This window comes from Protopterus annectens, chromosome 3.part0, assembly GCF_019279795.1.
Source record: "Protopterus annectens isolate FY-2018-M chromosome 3.part0, PAN1.0, whole genome shotgun sequence".
Lineage (NCBI taxonomy): Eukaryota > Metazoa > Chordata > Ceratodontiformes > Protopteridae > Protopterus > Protopterus annectens.
The window spans coordinates 301580260-301594013 of NC_056731.1; the positions used below are offsets into that span (position 1 = coordinate 301580260).

A 13754-nucleotide genomic window follows, 5' to 3' on the forward strand; every position below is an offset into this window, starting at 1 on the left:
TACAACTTTGGTGTTTGTGTCTGTTTTTGTGGCTTTGATTCTGCAGGCTGTGGTTTTGATGCTTTGCGAGCTCCAGGCCTCTTAGCAGGTTCAGGATCTATCGCCCGCGGGCATAGAGACTTCATTTTTGGGGGCAGACTGCGGTTTTGACTGCTCCACCTGTGGAGTTGTTTGCAGTCCTTAGGAGTCTTTGGTGACCTGTGGAAGGCTGAAGGAAAAGTCTATGAGAGACAAGGCTGAGGTTAGAAGTTCAGCCTTCGAAAGGGTTTAAATTTTTCAGCTTCCGAGTCCTTAGTCTGAGTCTCCTGCTTCTGGGTGTCTAGGGGTAGATCTTGGTTCTCTGTCTAGGGGCTCAGAGTTCCAGAGTAGGGAGACAGAGCAAAAGAGTTGAGGGCAACCTGGGAACATGGAGTTCCAGTGCACAATCTTTCTTTTTGAGAACAGGCTTCCAGTGCAGATTTTTCTTAGAAGGCAGGACCTACTTTTTGGCAGCTGGTTTATTTCTTGGAAAATGCTGCTGGAAATATTATATTTACAACTCTTCAAGATTTTGGATTTGCCTTCTTACAAACAAATGGGTGGGGGATATTCTTCATACCTAAGACCAGGAGTTTTATTTCCAGACCTCTGCTCCTTTCAAACAGCATATGAGCGTTCGTCAAATCTTAAGACTGAAGCTCAGCCTCTGATTTCTCTGGGCTCTGCCATGGGTTAATCTAAACGGTCCCTCTGCCCAATTAGGGGGGTATCTTGGATTCTGTCTGGACATTCTAGGTTCAAAAGAGGATATCTCCAGCAGATTTTACCTCTGCTTATGGATAAGATCAACATGTCTGGACTCTGGGAAGTTCAACTCTTTGTTCTTCAACAACTTTCAGCCCTGCTGGGCAAGTGTCAGGAGATTTTGACTTTGGATCTTTCATCTTACAGCTATGTTCCTATCAGGCCCAGTTGTTCCAAGTATGCCCGTTTTGCAGTAAGGGAGCCAGAGTTATCACCAAGGGTTCTGAGTCTTTATCTTATCTACATTGGACGATTGCTTTTCAAGAGGCCTGGAAAAGTGATGGCTTTCTTCAGGCTAAGAGCGTGTGAGGCAGTGTTAAGATGCCTAGGGTGTCTATGTGAAGTCAAGTAAAAGATCCGAACTTCTCTCTCAGGATATGTGCTTTCTGGCTGTGACTGAATACTAGAATTATTCTGTGAGGTTGACCCGGACAAACAAAACCCTCTCCCTTTTTATGAGCAGGACAAACAAAGAGGACATACAACATCCCAGATCAATTTTTGACAAAGAGTCCAGGCTGATGCTGTATTCTGTATTTCCATCTTAGAACTTCTCAGTCCAGGCCCCAATGGTACTCAAGTCAATCTGGCCTCAAAACTGCTGGCATCTTATCTCAAAAATGTCCCCAATGCCAAACTCAAAAATGCCAATTCTACAACAAGGTCTCAAAAAATCAACCTAAACTTAACACTGCCAAGATATGTATTGTGGACACTGTCAAGGGAAGATAATACCTTACACCAGAAAGGAATTTTGGGGTGCGATCATAAGATCAGATGTAAAAGAAGGAGCTCTCTGTGACCAACCAAGTGAGAATCAGATTCTAAAAGGAGATGCCCAACATTCACATTTCACTTGGGGACACATTCATACCCACTATGCAGACAAGCAATGATTTTTGGAGAGACTGCTCTCAGTTTACAGCTAAATCTGGCCAAGGTTTTTGCCAGGGCACCAAGAACTCCTGTAGCAGATGTGTTGAGTAGACAACAATGGATCCGCAGTGGGGAAATTGATCCGCATGTATTTCAAAAAGTGTAGAGTGAATGGAACCATAGACATAGATCCTCTTCTCGCCTAAATTAAATTGCCAAAAGTTTGCAAAGTTTTTTGGGTTTCATCCATTTGCTTGGAAAGTGGATGCTCATTCTCTCATTCAATTGGAGCAAGCTTCACGCCACACCACTGCCACTCTCCCAAAGAATTACTCCTGAAGGTCAGACAGACAAGCAAACCATGATTTTAATAGCCCATTACTGAGAAGTCTGGTGCGGGGCCTCTCCCTTTGGCCTTCCTGATTCCACCTGCTGCAGTCAGGGAGAACAGTCAATTACTCAATGTCAAACTTCCTGCTCACCATCTAACAACCCTGGCACATTCTCTTTTTTAAACCCTGGAGGGGTCTTCCACAGTTTTCTTTGAATGTTATTTTGATTTGGAGTAGTACAAGTAAAGTTGGAGGAGAAAAATTTGAATATTAAATGGAGAAGATTTTAGGACTTTGATGGTGGACAAAGGTTTGTCCTTCTCCCTCTATAAAGGTTCATGCTGCAATTTCTGCTCACTATATGACTGTGACCCCACATTTTTTTCTCATCCTTTGGCTCCTACTCCTGCTTGGGATCTCAATTTTGTGTTGGAGAAACTCACTCTACAACCTTTGCCTGCAGCTACTGCTGCCGAGTTGAAATATTTATCAAGACTGCCTTCCCCTCTGTGTTTGGGGGTGGTTGTGGTTTGGGTTTGTAAATATTGTAAATATGGTTTTTCTTTTGCTTCGATATTTTCAGCTTTCGCTGAATACAGTTCGACATTTAAACATTCGGTGTTTACATCTTTCGATATTCTAATATAGACCCTTTGTAACTGAGGTATGATGCCACCTAGTGAAGAAAGGAGGTAGGTACACTCGGGAAAAGAGGTTCCTCTAAGAAGATTAGGTATAGTAAGTTAGATAGAGGCAGTGGGGGAACTACGGGGGTAGATGTTTTTTGTTTTGTTTTTGTTTTAGTCAAGTTTGGTGTATATGAGGAACACTACTGCGTTGTTGATGTACGTTGTGTGCATGTCTTGAGAATTTGTATTTTGCATAATTACACAGTAGTGATTATTGTAGTACAAGCCAGAATATGTTTGTTGGTTCAGCAGTGGCAGTCTGTCATCTCTCTTCCTTTCCTGCATTTTTTTTTACTGTGCTGTCCATTTTGTTTGATTTATTCATGTTTCTGGTTTGTGTTTTGTGATTTGATTTTCTTAGTACATTTTTATTTGTATTATTTATTCTTGAAGAAGTCGAATAAAGGCAGGAAGCTTCCCAGTCTTTGTAGTGATGCTCACTGGGCAGTCCCTCATTCTTAAAACTACTAGCCACCATTGTGCAGAAGCTGTCCATGACGTATTCCTAGTACTGTCTGCATGCATACTCTCCCCACCAGCACCACCACTACCCAGTCAATCAGTATAGTGATTTATTGATGTTAGTGTGCACCATCTGCAACAACGTTATTACCAATTTACTTGTTGCCATCTACGTGCCTGTTACTCACTGAAGTTGCTTGTTTAGTGTGTCTTAGGCCTGTGTCACATTAATTCTTCATTTTTGTGTAGGTGCAGACACTTAAGTTCATAGGTTGGTACTAGGCTATCAGCCCTAGGGCCTATACAAGCCTAGCCATAACAATTCTCTGGCTATTTCTTCCCACAATATTTACTTTTTCCACAGTCTACCCAGATGTGAAGTCACTTGTTGTGGGGGTCACTTTTTTGTGTCTTTGTGGAGCATTATTTTGTTGCTGCTTACTGTACTTCAGAAGGATTCCACAGACTACTTATGCTCAGCAATTATTTCAGAAGTGTAAAAGTGTACTGGAGATGTACTTTGTATTGTATGCTTTAATTTGTTTGCAGCTTCTGCTAATGTAAAGTGAATGGTAAACAACACAAATCTGATGCTGAATTCATTTTTAGAAGGCAAGTAGAGACAGAATGTTAGAAGAGTGTATCAAGTTTTATTGGCTAGGTTCAGGTTGTAATATTTCTGTATTTTTCTTTTGCAGTGCCGTTGCTTCCCTTACCTCCAGAGCAACCTAAGCTTGTTTTGGAACCACCAAGATTTCCTGTGAGCAGCAAATCTTTTTTCTTTTTTTATGTGTTCAACTATAAATGTTAAGATTAATTTGTTCATCATAAGGTTTTCTGTTGTAAGCTTTGTGCAGTTTTACTTATTAGAGCTGTCATTTCAGATTTGCAGATTGTAAATGTTTGTAAAGATCATGGGCATTTTGAAACCTTTATTGATTCCCCCACATTTTATCTTTTTCATGTGGAATGTTACTATATACTTGTGCTCTCATATTTGTATATCTTGTCATTTCCATGCATATTAAACTGCTAATCATTTTAAGTATAATTTAAAGAAGTATTCCAATTTTTTTTCCTTACCTCCACCCCCTTTGCTTCTTGCTTCTCCAGTCTCTGCTCTTTCCCATTCCTCTCTATGCATTTACATCCATTTTCCATAACCTATTCTGTCCACTTTCAGATTGTCCCCAGCCTCCTTATCCCTTGCTTCCTTCTTACTGTTCTACTCCCCATTTCTGTAGCTTTTTTCATAGCCGCTCCCTTTACCCTATACAAAAAAAAAAAAAAAAAAACATCCATCATATGTGTTTTTTTTCTTATCCACGTTATCTTGAAAATCCTGCTTCCTCTCTCCTCTTCACCCTTCTCCTTTTCTCTTCCATTCTTTGTATTAAAACTTTCAGTACAATCTGTAAATGTTAACTTCTCTATTATAACCTTTTGTGTCCACCCTGTACCTCATATAATGTAGACTCTTCCACATGTCCTTCTATTCTTCTTTTGCAGTATTCCTGATTTAAGGGAGTTGCCTGCTAAGGCAGTGACCTGACGTCAGCCAGTTTACCAAAGTCTTTTACCACCTAAGGTGTGCGGTATGTGTGATGTTGGCCGTCAGCGGACATCGGCCATAAAGGAGACATACGTGCACACCACCCTCAGAACTTCTTTGCCACCAGTCAGTTTGCCAGTCCTGGACATCGCTCTGCTGTCGGAATCGCTATTCTTTGAAAAAGATAAGTGCCTGTTGGGGAAACCTTTTGTTTTTTGCTACCTTTCTTTATCTCTGAAGTTCAAGACATCCAGAAAAGGGAAATGTAATTGTGGATGACAGATTCCACATAAAGACGGTCATACTCTGTGCCTTTTTTGCTTAGGTCCTCAACACAATCACAAATCCTGTACTCTTTGCCAATCTTTTGTCCCAAAAACCCTCCATAGTCATTTATCCTCCTTTGCAATCTACCTAGAAAATCGACATCTCAAGCTTTTAGCAAAGAACGTGATGGGCCCTACTCCAGACCCGACGACCGAGCCTACAAAATGGAAAAGCCAACAAACATAGGCCCGAATCTGAAGCTTCGCCTCTCGAGTTGGACATCTCTCCTGAAGCGCATGAGAACTCAGAGATGCACACGGACCAAGATCTGGAACCACAGATCGAGCCCGCTTCACAGGCTGTCTTAGCTCCAGACATTTGCACGTCAAAAGAGGCTACTCAGATGTCTGCCTCCAGCGTCCAGGGGAAAACTGAGGCTTATTGTGTCGGAGGGCCCATAGGAGGATTACCCAGGTTGTCATTAGGGAGGATGTCTAATCCGATGTAGACTGCAGGCCTATGTCTGCCCGTCTTTCTTTGCACCACATAGATACGCCTATAAAGAACCACCAAAAAACAAGTATGCCTCTCCTTTCCCCGACACACAGAAGGAATGGTTGAACTTTTCTCAAGGCCTCTTTAAGGCCTTCATGGCCGTTAGGCCACCGACCGGGCGTTCTTCCCCTAGAAAGAGAAATACGCCCTTCTTACTTCAGATGAAGACTCCTCTTCTGAGGAAGGGGATGAGGACTTGGATTATTCCTCCCAAATATCCTCCCCATTGGATTATACTTCCCCTGAAGAGGACTCCAATGGGACAGATTCCTCAATGGAGGAGCCTTCTTTCGGGAAGGCTGTCTCCAAAATGTATGACCACTTCAAGTGGGACTTCACAGAGATGTCAGAGGTCCAAAAGCACTATTATGACTTCCTCCAGGTTCAGAACCCCCATCCTTCAGCCACCCCTCCTGTAATACCTGCATTCCTGGATGCCTTTGCATCCACAACCACCCACCCAGACTCATACTCCCCAGCACCTAAAAAGCCTGTCTGGTACTAGGAAGTACCCAAGGACTGCCAATTCCTTTTAAGGCATCTGCTGCAGATCCTTCTATTATTTCTGTTGCCTCTGATAAGGCCTCCAGGTCGCTTCCTTCCTTTTCCCTGCTGCCCTCAGATAAAGACAGCAGACAGTTGGAGAGGCTTAGAAAGAAAATCTATACCTCAGGTACCCTGGCCTTCAGACCATTAAATTGTCAGACACACATGAACAAGTACAACTTGGAACTCCTTTCCCCAAGTCTCAAAACTGGTATCAGATATGCCTGACTCTGAAAATAAGGCCCTGGCATCATCACGCCTTGCCACCTCCTCTCAGGTAGCCAGGCATTCTATAAAGTGCACCTGTGATGCAGTAGAAGCCTCCTCTAGGGCTGCTGCTTCCTCGTCTGCTCTTAGAAGATTTGCCTGGCTTAGGCTTCAGCCTCTGCCTAAAGATACCAAGGCAAAACTGATGGATGCCCCCCCCCCGGAATAATACTCCCCTGTTTGGGAAACCTTCCGCAGAGCTCTTCAAGTCTTTGCAAGAAAAAAGCAAAGAACTTAAGGATCTCCAGCACATCCTGGAATCTCCTGTGCCTAAATTTCATAGGAATTATCCTAGAAACAAACTTTCTTATGCGAACAATCCAGAGTATCTCAATGTGGATGCCAGAAGAGGGCAAAGAAGACTCAACAGATGTTCTTCTTGTTTCACTGTTGCAGTCCTCACACTTGGGTTATCTGCTTGCAGGTAACCCTCAGTCGGCCCGAATACCAGAGACTTAGTTTTTCTGCATCGGATGCTGTCGCTCCAGGACTGACGTTAGGTCGTCAGGGGTATAAAAACAGGCAGCCGACGCCATTACATCAGTCTTTCTTGCCGAGCAGCCCAAAGCAGAAGCAGTTTGCAAGTGCCGGTCGGCCGCTACCGGAATTTTCGTTTACGAATTTAATAATCCTGAAGTCTTCTAAAGCTAAGTACCCAATTGGGGATCCTTTTTTCTTGCTCTCACTGATGTCAGAAAAAGTTAACAATTGTCTTGCCTTTGGAAAGCAAATACCTCACAGAGATTTTCATTCTTACTGTGTCACCTGTTTAGGCCCAGACCACGACATCCCTCGCTGTCGGTTTTGTGCCTTATTTAATGCCAGAACTATTCATCGTCGGGCTGTCTTTGTCGCTAAATTCTTTCGCTCTCGATCTCCATATTCTGAAATGGCTTCGATAAGCCATCCGACTACCGATATTCTGAAAAAACATAAAGATAAAGACAAAGACAGACTGCATAAGTCCAAAACTGCCGACGGCACTTCCGTTAAGTTAGTCGCCAGTCCGCCGGTAGTCAGTGAGGCACTTTCACAGCCCCTGATGGCCACTTCAGTGGATTTTCAGGCTTCTACTGAGACCCATTCGGAGTCCGGTATGCCGCGAGACTCATCATCGACTATGGAACCTGCAAATGTCTCTACCTTGGATGGGTTCAGAGCCGCTGAGCAGGCACTGACTTCTGAGGCAGTTATTCACTCAATGGATGTTCGACTCAAACCAACTACTTTTTTAACCAAAACTACAGAGTTTCTTAGACCCAGAGTATGCACTACGCCTAGAAAACCGACGAGCAAAGCACATGCACCTGTTCCCATGCCACAAAAACGAATGCTTAGAATGGCTGAAGACCTTATTACGGTTATTAGGGGGAAGTCAGCCTTCCCCTGCTAAGAGACAAAGTGCCCACTCCCCTTCAGCTTCTGCAGACCAGGAGTCCGATGACTCTGAAATTTCTGATTATGAAGACAAGCTCTTATCTCATTATGAGGATTCAGATGCAGAGGAATCCATTCCCTCTGCCTTCACTCCAGAGGATTTCTCTTTTGGTGAAACCTTGCATACCTTACAAGAGCATTTCCACTGGGAATGTCAAGACTACCCTCAGTCCAAAAAGAGACTCAGAGAATTTTTAGACTTGCCTCAGCACAGGCCTCTAGATGTTCTTCGTGTTTCACTGTTGCAGTCATTACATTTGGGTAATCTGCTGGCAGATTGCCCTCAGTCGGCCTGATTAACAAAGTCTTGGGTCCTGCGTTGGTTGCTGTCCCTTCTTCCATGACGTCAGGTCGTCAGGTGTATAAAACATGCAGCCGACGCTATTACATCAGTCTTTCTTGCCGCACGGTGCCCAAAGCAGAACAGTTCGCAAGTGGCTGTCTGCAGACTCCTGAAATTTTTGTTTTCGAGTTTCAGAACCGAAGTCTTCAACTAAAAGCTAAGTACCCCATTGGGGAAACTTTTTCTTGCTCCTTACTGATGTCAGTAAAAGTTAATGATTGTATTACTTGTGGGAAGCAAATACCTCATAAGGATTTTCATTTGTATTTATTCCTTGCCTAGGCCCTGACCACAACGTGCCTTGCTGTCGGTTTTGTGCTAAATTTAATTAACGCACTATTAAACGTTGGTATATTTTTGCTTCTAAATATTTTGGCTCGAGATTTAACTATTCAGAAATGTCGTCAGTTAGCAATCCAACTACCGGAATGCCTAAAAAAACACAAAGAAAAAGAAAGACAGACTGTCGAGGTCCAAAACCGAAGACAAAGCTTCTCCTAAGCCAGTCACCGGTTCGCCGGTACTCAGTGAGGCACTTTCGCAGCCCCTGATACCTGCTACTTTTAATTCGCAGGCCTCTACTGAGAACCATTCGGAGTCCAGTATGTCTCGAGATACTTTAAGTAGTGAACCCGTGGATGTCTCTACCTTAGATGGGTCTGGAGCCACTGAGCAGACACCGGCTTCTGAGTGGGCGTTTTCAGGCCTAAAGATTTGTATATTAAACCGACTCCATCTTCAAAACTAAGGCCAAAATCTACTTCTATGTCTAAAAAACTGACGCTTTGGCCACGTGTACAGGCCCCAATGCCTAAAAGACAAATTATCAATATGGCTGAGGATTTAATTACCTTGATCAGGGGTACCCATCCCCCTCCTGCTAAGGGGCCTAGGCAAGGCACCGACTATGAATCTTCAGATCAGGTTTCTATTTCTTCTGATCAGGAATTATCTATTCCCACTTATGAGGACTCTGATGCAGAAGATTCCATCCCTTCTGCTTCTCCTCCTGAGGATTTTTCTTTTGGAGAAACTTTGCCTACCTTAAGGGAACAATTTCACTGGGAGAGTCAGGATTTCTCAGAGTCTGAAAAGAGACTTAGGGATTTCCTTCTTCCTCAGCATAGGCCTTTGGCTATACCTCCTGTTCTAGACATTGTTGATGATGCTTTCTCAGAGTCCAGTATGTCTCCTGATTCCCTGCCTCCGGCTCCTAGTAAGCCAGACAGGTATTACAGGGTTCTTGACTCCCGCAAATTCTTCTTTAAAAACCCTACTGCTGACCCTGAAACCGTTTCTCAGCGTCCCAAGGGCGTTAAGGCTTCTACTGCTAAAAATCCTACCCCTTCTGATAGCTGGATAGATGGGGTAAGAAGGTATACACATCTGCAACCTTGGCAATCGGGCTTTAAACTGTCAATTTCATATGCTTAAATATCAACAGCATGTCATGGGTTTACTTAAACAGAAAATGATGTTGATTTCTGACTGTGGAAAATAGAGTTGCAGGATTTATTGCATTCAGCTGAACAAGTTGGAAAAAATAGTTTGCAATGTGGTTTTGATTCCATGGAGGCCTCTTGCAGGGCTGCTGTAACTGGATCTGTGATAAGAAGGCATGCTTGGCTCAAGGAGCAAAATCTGCCTGACCATGTTAAAGCAAAATTGTTGGATGCTGCTTTACAACAGGACAGTCTATTTGGTAGTAAGGCTGAAGAAGTTTTGAAAAAGATGGAAGATAAAGCTAAATCTATGCAAACTGTAAAAGATTTCCTACAAGTGCAGCCACCCAGGTTCAGTAGGCACTGGCCTACTAAGAACAGGTCCTTTCCAGTGCCCACTAGAGCCGCTCAAGTCAAACCCAGACATTCCAAAGGCTCCAGGTTTCAGTCCCAAGGAACTTGTAGAACAAAGCAATGTGGTGCCTTCACCTCCAAATCTGTAAGTAACAAGGCACCTTCCTACGTTAAACAGTGTCAATGACGTTCCACTGCAATCACCAAGCACTTATCTTTTGGCCGCCCCTTTGGGGGGGAAACTGGCACTTCATGCACGAAACTGGCAACTGATTACCCAGGACAAATGGGTTTTAAATATAGTATCCCAGGGATACAGATTTCATTTCCACACGTTGCCATTCCCAAACGGATGGCCAGATCTGCCTCCAAATCAGTGGGCAGAGGCCCAGAAACAAGTTATGCCCCTCATAAATATGGGGGCTATTCATCCAGTACCAGAAAAGGAAAAGGGACAAGGTTTTTATTCAAGACTTTTCCTGGTACCCAGAAAAGACAAATCTTGGTGTCCAATTCTGGACTTATCCTTTCTAAATACATTTCTGGACATTCCAAAATTCAAGATGCTGATTCTCCAACATTTACTACCTATGCTAGGCAAGGATGCCTGGTTGGTAACTCTAGACTTAAAAGAGGCTTACCTGCATATCCCAATCAGGGAATCTTGCAGAAGATACCTCCGCTTCAAAGCAGGCTATTTGCATTACCAGTTTTCTGCACTGCCCTTTGGCTTATCTACTGCGCCCAGGGTCTTCACAAAGTGCCTGGCACCAGTAATTGCATTTTGCAGGCAAAAAAATATTCAAATTTATCCATATTTGGACGATTGTCTAATTCAGGCAGAAACCAGGGACACTCTTCTAAAACATCTGGCGTTTGTAAAAAGACTTCTAACTTGTCTAGGGTACACCATAAACGAAAAGAAATCATAACTGGTACCCTCTCAAATAATTACATTCCTGGGTGCAAGCTTGAATACAACTGCCCAGATGACTTACCTTACGCCAGAAAAACAAATTCAGTTGATGACTTACTTCAAACAAGTGGCCACAAAAACCCAGCTATCTGCAAGACAAATTCTGCAGGCCTTGGGGTTCATGGCCTCCTGCATTCTTCTAATTCCATATGCAAGACTGCATATGAGGAAACTTCAATGGTGTCTAAAAAGCTTATGGAGTCAACATTGTCACAGCCTGGAAACAATGTTCCTATCATTCCTTGCTTGTAGTTAGAGTTCCTATGATGGGCAGAGGCCTGCCACCAAAACAAGGGACTGTCATTCATTCCACCCCCTGCTGCCCAAACCCGGACTACAGATGCATCAGATTATGCTTGGGGGGCGCATCTGGCAGGGAGATGCATTCAGGGCCAATGGGGCCCAAATCAAATGCACCTACATATCAATCAGAAAGAAATGCTAGCTGTACAGAATGCTGTGACAGCCTTCAAGAACTATCTTCATCCAGGACAACTACTGATAGACAGGCAACTCCACAGTCATGTGGTACATAAACAAGCAAGGGGGGGTACCCATTCCTCCCCCCTTTGCAGACTAGCCATGGCATTGTGGAACACGGTCTTGACTTATCAGATAGATCTACAAGCTCAATTCCTGCCAGGAAAGCAAAATACTCTGGCAGATGAACTAAGCAGAAAACTTATGGACCCACATGAGTGGAAACGAGATCCACAGATCTTCAGCATGTTGACACGCAAATGGGGGAGCCCAGACATAGACCTTTTTGTCTCACCCCAAAACTATCAGTTGGACAAATTCTGCACAAGAAAGCTTGCAAAGTGGATGCTGTGTCCTTCAGCTGGAAAAAATCTATCAGTCTATGCCTTTCCCCCTCTGCCTCTGCTCTCCAAGGTCTTACTAAAAGTCAGACAAGAAAAAACAAAAATGATTCTGATTGCTCCAGACTGGCCTCGCCAACACTGGTACCTGCTCCTACGCAGTATGTTGCACATTCCTCCGTGGTACCTGCCTCAGACACCTTACCTACTGTCTCAGCAGAACTATCAAATTCTGCACACTTGGCTCCAAACTCTGAATCTTGCAGCATGGCTAATCAACTAATTTCACCAGTTACATCCCTCAGCAAACCTGTGATGGATGTCATTTTGAAGGCTAGAAGGCCTACTACTAGAAAATCTTATGCTGACAAATGGAAGAGAATCTGTGCCTGGAACCAAGCACAAGGAATAAGCACAGCAATGCCCAGTATTCCTCAGATTCTGCAATACTTAACTGAGATGCTTCACAAGGGCCTATCTTTTTCTTCCATAAAATCCATGCCTCTGCCATTTCAGCATTTTACAACACAGAGCCTCCCCTCTTTTCTCATCCTCTGCTAAAGCAGTACCTCAGAGGGGCCAAAAATGTAAGACCTCCCAGGAGAGCACCAACTCCTGCATGCAACCTCAATTTTGTTTTGGAAAAACTCATTCTACTTCTTTTTGAGCCAGCTGCTACTGCAGACCTAAAATTTCTCTCTTGGAAAACAGCTTTTCTTTTAGCAGTCACTTCAGCTAGAAGGATTTCAGAACTACAGGCTCTTATGGCAGTGGAGCCTTTTATTATTTTTTATCCGGACAGGGTGGTTCTCAGGACCAGTCCATCCTCTATGCCTAAAGTGGTATCTAGTGTGGCCCTTAATCAGACCATTAATCTGCCAACTTTCTTCCCAAAACCACAGAACAAGGGTGAGCAGATTCTGCATTCATTCGATGTACACAGACAACTAAGATTCTACTTAAACAGGACAAAATCTCTAAGAAAATCTGAACAATTACTGGTGGCATTTGCTGCAGGGGCAGAGGGAAAGGCTATTTCAAAGCAGACGGTTTCCAAGTGGATAAGCCATTGTACTCATTTCTGCTATATGCACTATGGTAAACCTAACCCCAAGGGGATCAGATCTCATTCCACCAGGGCTGCATCTATGTCTGCAGCCTTTCTCAGAGGGGTTCCTACCAGAGACATTCTAGAAGCTGCTACCTGGAGCTCAGTTCATACGTTCACCAAACATTACCATTTACCTCTCTTCTCTAAATCCAGAGCAGGCTTTGCCACTGCTGTCCTGCAGGGCCTTATAGCTGCTCCTAATGCTGTGTAAATCCATCCTCCCAACCATAGCTTTGGTTACCCTTCCTCCAGCCCCCTGTTCTTTCTCTAATTATACCTCTCATTTCTGTTACTATCTTTAAAAGCCTTTTTGGTGTATTTGCTTTTGTTTGGAGGTATATGTTTTGTGTTTTTCCTTCTACATATACATATATATTTTGCTCCCCATTTGGGGGGCACCTGACATCTGGAGCAAGAAAAACTGATGTAATGGTGTTGGCTGCATGTTTATACCCCTGACGACCTGACGTTGTGGAAGAAGGGACAGCAACTGACGCAGGACCCAAGACTTTGTTAATCAGGCTGACTGAGGGCAACCTGCCAGCTGATTACCCAAATGTAATGACTGCAACAGTGAATACACTCGAACATCTACATTTATGGTAAGTGGTACACAACTGTACTTTATACCCCCTGTCCTGGACATTGTAGATGATGTCTTCATGGAATCCAGTCTTACTCCTGATACTCTACCACCAGCTCCTAGACAGCCTGAAAGTTACTACAGAGTACCTTACTCTCACAAATTTCTCCTTAAAAATCCCACTGCAGATCCAGAGACTATTTCCCAGGGACCTAAAGGCATTAAGACTACATCAGCCAAAAACTCTACCCCTTCGGACAGGGATTCTAGAGCTTTAGACAGATGGGGTAAGAAGGTATGTACCTATGCAACTCTTACCATCAGGGCTTTGAATTGCCAGTTTCACATGTTGAAGTAC

General features: G+C 43.7%; 1 protein-coding gene across 1 annotated transcript in view; it reads left to right on the top strand.

Moving 5' to 3' along the window:
• RBM33 (RNA binding motif protein 33) overlaps nt 1–13754 on the top strand; it is a 1894586-nt gene that overhangs the window by 815066 nt on the left and 1065766 nt on the right. Inside the window, exon 10 of the mRNA XM_044064784.1 lies at nt 3841–3902. Within this exon, the coding sequence (XP_043920719.1) occupies nt 3841–3902 (62 nt within the window). The remainder of the gene's footprint in view (nt 1–3840; nt 3903–13754) is intronic.